This window comes from Triticum aestivum, chromosome 7A, assembly GCF_018294505.1.
Source record: "Triticum aestivum cultivar Chinese Spring chromosome 7A, IWGSC CS RefSeq v2.1, whole genome shotgun sequence".
Taxonomy (NCBI): domain Eukaryota; kingdom Viridiplantae; phylum Streptophyta; class Magnoliopsida; order Poales; family Poaceae; genus Triticum; species Triticum aestivum.
Genome location: NC_057812.1, coordinates 551076656 through 551085297, shown reverse-complemented (window position 1 = coordinate 551085297; position 8642 = coordinate 551076656). Strand labels below are relative to the sequence as shown.

The following is an 8642-nucleotide window of genomic DNA, read 5'->3' as shown; positions in this document are numbered from 1 at the left end:
CAAAGTCAATAGAGTTAGAACGAACCAAATCTTTCAGTTGGTCACGGCGCCCCCTAGCACCGAACCCTCTAATATTCCAGAATAAGGCCCTCATTTATACGAAAGGTTCTTGATACGGAGGCTCGACCTGCTGGGGGCCACACAGGTTTTAGATCGTTTATTAGTACCCCTCTTAGCAAGGCAGGATGAGGATGAGGGCTGGCCACTACCAGCACCCGAAACCTCCCCCACAACACAACCAGCATCCGCCACCCGCGAGGCAACAGCCTCTTTGGCTTTCGCAATGGTAGCTTGGGCCAATTCATTAGCCCGAATAATAGCAAGGAGCGAACTGGGAGAGCCAACAGAAGTATCAACCACCAAACCCACGTCCGACATAATGTTTAAAAGATGATCATCAGACATCGAAGGTAAAACCACCCGAACCGGAGAAACAGCGACCGATGGGGATGGGGAGGTACCTGGGGGAGGGAGGTTCTTCGTCGCAGCCCGCTTCTCCGCCCTTTCCAGAATCGAGCCACCAGAATGTGAAACCCGCCTACCTTTGCGGGCCGTGGACACCGGGGAGCGGATAGCAGGCGACCGCGCAGCAGGAGAGCCAGCGTGGGGGGCCGAGCGGGACATGGAGCCCAGATCATGATCAAGACGCCGACAGATCCCCGTCATAGATTGCTTCGAGCCCGAGGAGGTCCGGCTCTTAGCCGAGTACTTGTGAACTGAGGATTTCTTCTTCGAGGGATGTTGTGATTCCATCATATCACGAGCAGGAGAGCCAGGGAGATCTTCAATACCCGAACGAGTGGGGGATATAGGGCGAGCCGGGAGGTTGGAGCATGCAGCAGACACAGGAGTAGCCGAGCAGGGCGGAGCTTTAGGCAGATCAGCAGCAGCAAAGGGGGCCATCTGGACTGAAGGGGGAATCACTACATCTTCACGAGGAGCATCACCAGCAGGCGCTTGAGAATGAAACATCTCACGTTCTGAGTCTGCCAGGCCATCCCATTCAGATTGAGTGAAGCGGAGATTAGACCCAAAACTCTGATTGAGGCCATCAAAAGAACCATCCCCTTCCTTGTCATGTTTATCCGAAGGGTTAGCAGGAGGAGGGGGGAAGGTGGAGCAGCCGCCGTCGCCCCCTCCACCCGCACCCGCAACCTGATGCCATTGGGAGAGGGATAGACATCAATGAAGCCATGCACCCGATCAGGATCAACACACCAGACCTTCAACCGAGCAGGACCAACCTTGTTCAAAGACTCCTCATCCACCTCGATGGGTTTCCCAATCAAAACCCCAAAGGACATGAGGAAAACAGACGAGCGCAGACTAGCAGGTAGATCTTCAATCAACACCCACACTTGAGACAAAGGACCAACAGCAGTACCATTGGATGCAGCCGCTTTGACAGAAACCACCAGTTGATTAAGAGGTAAGGTGAAGCTGGTGCAGGAAGCAATCATTCGTAGGCAATCTTTGGAGGGGAACACCACAGAGAAGTCAAACTCTGACAGCTGCACAACTTGCCAGTCCCAACTAGCCACATCCTAGATGCGAAGCCCTTCCAGCAGAGTTTGGGGGGAGATCTTTTGGTCTTTGACAGAGACAATAGCCGCATTGGACAGCATAGGAGCCACCTCCCGAACAGGCAGGTCACCATCAAAAGCGAAGAAGGAGCAGCCAGGAAGACCCAGACCAAACTGGATGACCGCGGGAGGTTTCTGTCTATCCATGCAATTGACCGTGAGGTGACCATCAGAGCGACAAATCAAGCAGAATGGTGGATTGGTGCAGCGAGACTGAAAGTGGCCCGGTCTGTGGCAAGCGAAGCAGGTAAGCGCCGAGGGGTTGCTGTGGGAAGAGGGAGAGGGGCGGGATTGCTGCTGCAATTGGGGAGGTGGAAGGATCCCATCCCCAGAAGCCGAACCGGGCGGCCGACGCGCCGGCCCCGCGAAGGATTGAGGCGGCGGACGAAAACCAGATCCGGCCCCAAACGAGCGAGGAGGAGGGGGAGGTAGGGGCCGAGACGGGGCCGACGGACCACGCCCAACCCCCGGAGCCGGGAGGGAAGCCGAGGACGAAGACATCCCACCGCCAGAAGCCACCGCCGCCTCCCACGGGTCCACCACCGGGGAAGGAGAGGGACCAGACCCAGAGCCCTGCAAGCCAGATCCAGTCACACCCTCCTTCACCCGCTCCGGACCCGGAGCCCAGGCCTCGCGGGCACGAGCCGCCTACTCGCGCGCCGCTTGCTCCGACTCCAGCTTGGAGCGGAGCGAAGCCTCAAGCTACAGCTCCACCGCGGAGGCGGGGGAATCCTCGCGGCGCCATTTGCAACCAGAAAGCGCCTCGCAGGAAGAACCCCTAGATTTGTCCATGGAGATCACCGCAGCAAAAGGAAGAAGGAGGGGTGGAGGTGGGGGGGATCTGATGATGCGACGGATGGGAAGACGATAGCGGCGCAAGTCAGCGGCGGACGCAGTAAACCCTAGCGGGGGGGGGTATCGAGCCGCGAGGGATCTATAAATAGCCCGAGCGAGCCGTGCCCCCCTGGGCCCGGCTCGCCAAGTGGGCCGGAGAGGGACGGGGAGCCATTAACCGGGCGGGGGGGCCACCTGGGCCTAGAGAAACCAGCGGGGGGAAATCGATAACCGAAGAGAGGGAGGGGAGGAAGGCCCACTAGCCAACACCGCCCCGACAGGCCCAGCAGGCCCACACGGGGAGCTGGCCCGCGAACCGGCGGCCACTACACCGAGATCTGGATCTAGGGAACACGGAGCGACCAGCGGCCCCGCCGCCGCCACCGCCGGCGACGGAGCCCCCGCAGCCGGAGACGGAGAGGGAGATGGAGAGCCTCCAAGCTCCCCATCAGGAACACGACCCAAGACACCAAGCGCAGGAGACGTGGACGCAAACTTACCAGATCTACGCCGACGCCGCGAGACCCGGAACCAGCCGTCGGCCGACGGAGACACCCCCAACGGTCGGCCCCGACCCCCGGGGGCAAACTTACGAGGGCGAGGGGCGGCGCAGGCGACCGCCACCTCCCCAGCGCAGGCCACCGCACCACCGGGGGAGGAAGGCAGAGACCGCGAGTCCTCCTCATCCGACAACAGCGCCCAAAAACGAGATCCAAGAACCGGCAGCGAAGAGAGGGAAGGGGAGGGATCCACCTGCGAAGAAACAGGGGAGGATAGGGAAGGGGGAGCTACACCTGAAGGTGACGGCGACCGGACGCCAGTCACCGGGGAAGGGCGGGGCGCAGATCTGCCGAGCCGAGGAGGAGAAGGGGAGGAAGGGTGGGGAGGGAGAGAGGGAAGAGGATCCATGATTGTGCTCCCCCCAGAGTAGCTACAGCGCACGTGTCTACGGCTGAGCGCCAACGAGAAGGCCGGCCATGCCGTAACAGAGCAGTCTCATACACAGGTCTTCTCCGAAGGACCAAAACAAAAAGCGGAAAAACGGTGTGGGGCTTGAAGCGGTAGAGTTCTTCGCAGCGTCACCGGTCCAGAGAGACTTCTGAAGCTTTCACCCCATGATCCTTCTAGTCTCCAGTCGCCCCCCATGTGCTACTCGAAACACTTCTTCAGCCACTACACCGATCTGCCTTAGTCCAGCCTCCATTATTTTATTTCTTACGGGGTTTTTTTGCAAAAAATTCCAGTCATGTAAGTTTTTAAGTAACAAGTTGACAGGCACACAGGGATCATTTACCTTTTTATTATCAAAAACAACACTGTTTCTCAATTTCCAGATAGTCCAACAAATAGCTGAAATACCTATCCAAACTAAACCCCTTTCCTCCTTTTCAAAAGTTTTAGCCCAATCCCTCATTACCATATCTAGATCTCGCTCTTCTCCTCGTCTGTTGGATCGGCGTTCATGGGGATGGGGGCGAAGCACAAGCCGGCGTGGGGCCTGGCCTTGCTCTGCGCGACGTGTTCGTCCATGTCTCTGGCGACGGGAGCTTCGCCGCCGAGGAGCGTGAAATAAAGATCGGGGCAATTTTCCGGCTGCGAGTCTGCGACGGGTAGAGAGACGAAGGATAATCGGGCACGTTTATGTCTCGCCTCCTGCGAGGCGGAGGCGGACCGGGCGCTCGCCCACGTCGTGTGGGATGGGCCGGCCTATTACGAAATAGCAAAGTCCAATGCTATTGCCCACGTATCGAGCAACACGACGACGTTAAACAGTTGAGTTCAACACAGCACTGCCTCTCCGCTCTGCTGCCTCCTCCAAGTCCAATGCATCCATTAGGAGAAGAGCGAGTTAAAAGGGCGAAATACGTACTGGTCTAAACCATGCTATTGCATGGATTGCTTGTTTCAGGCGGAATGAGTGGTTGACTAGTCTAGGAAACAACGTACGCTTGAGTAGATACTTAGGATGCAGATTGAGATTTGTGCTCATCTCATTCTCATTCTCATGCTTGGCCTTTAAGATTCGTGATGCCGACTTTTGACTTCTACGTGTGATCACCCCTACACGATCTGATGAAGCAGCTTCTGTTTATATTAGATGCCGACTTTAGCTTTTAATTATGAAACAGTCGCACATGCCGGGATACCAGCTTGAGATCGTCAGCTTACAAAACAAGCCAGGCCAAGCGTCGCTTCTTGGTTGGTCAGGTCATTCTCTTCATCAGGCGGCATCGCCCAAGGCGCCTTAGAAACAAAGGGAATACACATTGCATTGGCTATTCCCGCAAAAAAAAAAACCTCCTATCCAAATTAGTTGACGCGGTTTTAATACAACTTTGTAGTAGTTCGTAGAGAGAAATTGGAAAGCTGTATCAGCATTTCCTTTTTGAAGTTACACATGCATCCCTGGTTCTTCCATCGCTGACCCAATTACACATGCTCTCTTCGTCCCAAAATAAGTGACTCAACTTTGTACTAACTCTAGTACAAAGTTAGTATAAAGTTGAGTCACTTAATTTGTGATGGAGGGAGTACATCGCTTAAGGCTGCACGCTGGTTAACTTGATGCTTACAGTACTTTTCGGTTAAGTAAGAAAAACCAATACATTGCTGACCCTGCCCGCGTTCTCCGACGCGCCATTAGTTTGCCCAAACATGCTGGCCTCCAGCTTATAAATGAAAACGACCCAGCGCAGGTCGTAACATCAACTGAAACTAGCAACACCGGCCCAGACCCAGCGCAGGTCCTTCCACAAGTTGGCAGCAATGGCGCGGTGGCCGGCTGCCGCGGCGTGCGCACTCGGGGCGGCGCTCCTGGGCATGCTGGCGGTCTCGGCCTCCGGGCAGTCGCCGGTGGCCGCCGCGGACGGGGAAGGCGGCAACAGCAGGTTCACGTGCACGGACACGGAGAAGAAGCGGCCCGGGTGCACGGGCACCTGCCCCGACCGGTGCCCCCGGAGCTGCGTCGCTCTCTGCCCCTCCTGCCAGACATATTGCCGTACGTAGTGTACACATCAGTTTGGTCAAATTTTACGGCCGCCATTTCATGAACTACTGCTAGTGTTTCTCAGCCTTTGATGTGCAGCTGACCAAGTGCAGCCGGTGCGGCCGGCGTTGTTTGTGTTCGGAGACGGGTCTCTGGACGTCGGTAACAACAACTACATAGAGCCCAACGAGGTGGGAGACCCTTGGAGGGCCAATCACTCTTACTACGGCATAGACTTCCCCAAGTCCGAGCCCACCGGAAGGTTCAGCAACGGGTTCAACATGGCTGACTTCATCGGTATGCTACTTTTGGTCCCATCATGCCATGCATTCCTATTTCTCATAGTTTGATAACTACTCCCTATCGATGTCGAAATATAGTGCATATTAGTTTTGCCTGAAGTCTAACCTCATAAAATTTGACTATGTTTATAGGAAACTTTATCAACATCTACAATATCATATCGATACAATTAGATTCACCCCGCAAAAAAATACAATTAGATTCATTATGAAATATACTTTCACATCGTATACATTTGGTACTGTAAATATTCCTATTCTTTTACAAAATTTAGAATGTTGGACTTAAGAAAAATCAAATGTGCACTATATTTTGGTATGGAGTGAGCACTGAATACCATCTCCATTCCAAATTACAAGGCGTATAACTTTTCTCATCTTATTTCATATGATAGGATACGCATATGAATTTATCGATGTTTCTCCTTGTTCACTCCTACTAATCACAGACTTTACTCTTGTATTTGTATGCATATAAGCCTGGCTACTTTCTCTTTTATTTGTTTTGGTTTCATTAGCATTTTAAATTTTATGACAACTCAAAATATGCATTATAGTCTGAAATCAAGAATAAGAACAATACCTTTAGAATGCAACGATATACTAGCTAAGTTATCCAGCTTTTCCAAAGAACATTGGTCAACCGGTGGGTATATCGTCTTTGATTAATATGCAGCAAAGGCTATGGGATTCAAGATGAGCCCTCCTGCTTATATGTCTCTTAATAGTCCTGCAAAACTTGATGCCGGTTTCGCTGGAGTCAACTATGCTTCCGCGACCGCTGGGATCTGGAGGGACAGCGTAAGTGGACACCTTCATATATATGCATGCATATGTGTATTGAATTTACGTGCATATTTTTCAGGAATGCATGTACTTTTATTGTCTACTTATCTTCGGTTATTGTATGCCTTACATCGATAGGTAGGGTACTCTTTCAGGAATGTGTAAGCACAAAATAATTTATATGCAATATATTTGTATGTACAACATACAAGGACCATTGCAACAACATCATAAGTTTGTACACATCAATTGTCGCAATCCAGAGTGTTTGATAGATTAAACTCCTAGCCTATTATTGCAAACAAGCTAGGCATAAGGGCCCCTAAAAAACTAGGCATAAGGGGTTGTTGGACATCAACTACAATTAATCACAAAATGATGTTTACAGGATGACGGACTGAACATTCCATTGATGGACCAAGTAAAGTACTTCACGGCCATGATAGAGAAGATGGAGGCCAACCGTAGCCGGCAAGAGTTGAGCAAGATGTTGTCAAACTCCCTCTTTCTCATCAGCGTCGGTGCTAGTGATCTATACTATATCTACAACATCATGACCAGATCGGAGCCAGATAACAAAACTGATGTCCCACACCTCTTATCCTCCTACGGGGACAACATTACGGCCTTGTACAACTTGGGCGCGAGGAAGTTCGCGATAATCAATGTCCCGACCTTGTGCACGCCGGTGGTGAGCCATACCTGCGACGACCTAATGACCAGTCTTCCCAAGGACTTCAACGACGGCATCAAGCCACTCATGGCCAGCCTCGCCTCCAACCTTGATGGCCTCCGCTACTCCATCGCTGACTTCTACGCCTTCTCAGATGTAGTCAGCGCAAATCCGTCGGCATATGGTAAAATCCATTAAGAATATCAAATATTCCTATAGGGCCAAAAATTCGTCAACTATATTTATGATGTTTATGGCCTGTTGATGGATGCACAGGATTTGTGAACACCGGGGCCTCATGCTGCGAAGGCCCATGTGCAACTAACTATAGGCCACCATGTGCCAACCGCATGGAGTATTGGTATTGGGACCAGGAGAACCCGACGGAGCAGGCTGCTAAGCTGGCCACAACAACATTTTTCAATGGCACAACGCAATTCACAGCACCGGTGAACTTCGAGACGCTGATCAATCAAAAGTGATTTATGTTTATGTTTTAAGCTTGTAGTATCCACAATAAAAGCGATCTGATCAACCAAAAGTGATTTATGTTTAAGTTTCCGGCTTGTAGTATCCACAATAAAAGCGACTCATCTGTGTGAACCATATATATATATTTCCATTTGCCCTGAATTCTAATGTGTGGCACTGTGTTGATCATAGCTTTCAATGGTGTCATGGCACGTTGAGTGCAGGGTTGAGTCATGAACGCTACTGAGAGTTGGTGGTGCGCAATAACCGGCTTTAGAATTGAGGGTTCTACCCTAACCGAAGTAGTAAGTTTAGTGTTGAAAAATGGACTTCTTTCATCCTTGGATCATTACAATCATGGTTTACAAGAAAGAAACAAAGAGATCACTCTGTTTTATAATCTTACCATTTTACAACATATATCTAGGAGCTACGACTAACAAATTCTAAACTCTAAGCTTTATCACTTAATATCCTCCCTCAATATCAGCGAGTCCAAGTTGAGATTATTCTTGAAGGCCTTTGTAACGCCTCGGGCACATTCACCGATTCCTGATTGTTACACCTGGCGGGATCTAGACTAGCTAGCTTCATAGACCAACACTAGTTTGTCCTGCGCACTTTGTCCTCACTCTTGTGCACTCGGCATCAACTTTCCAGTTGGGCACCCATCCTTAAATCTCTCCAAGTCAAGCACGGTTAACTTTGTTGTTCTTTGCGAATGGGCTCCCAAAAAAAGAATGAATCACTTGTTTATATGAGTAGTCTATCATTTCTTTTAAGTCAGGCTCTCACATACACCCCCACTCAAAGGAACTAACGTCCTCGTCGGCCAACGGGAACGTTCCCTGTTGGCACACTATGTACGTCCAGTCTGGCACATGTGTCATGTCGTGTGCCACGACGGGCCACATACCCGCGCACCTGACTCACACACGCCTGTGTAGCTGTGAGGATCAGCTTTGATGCCAATTGTAACGCCCCACCACGTCTGTCGGTTCCTGGCT

At 51.5% G+C, this 8642-nt stretch overlaps 1 protein-coding gene across 1 annotated transcript; it reads left to right on the top strand.

Annotated features, from left to right (window-relative positions):
• Positions 1-5164: 5164 nt before the first annotated feature.
• Positions 5165-7797, top strand: LOC123154322 (GDSL esterase/lipase At5g55050). The gene is made up of 5 exons (XM_044573080.1): positions 5165-5415; positions 5503-5700; positions 6382-6506; positions 6880-7348; positions 7441-7797. Exons 1-5 carry the CDS (start codon positions 5184-5186, stop codon positions 7644-7646), a joined length of 1230 nt encoding a protein of 409 aa, XP_044429015.1. The 5' UTR covers positions 5165-5183; the 3' UTR covers positions 7647-7797.
• Positions 7798-8642: the final 845 nt, after the last annotated feature.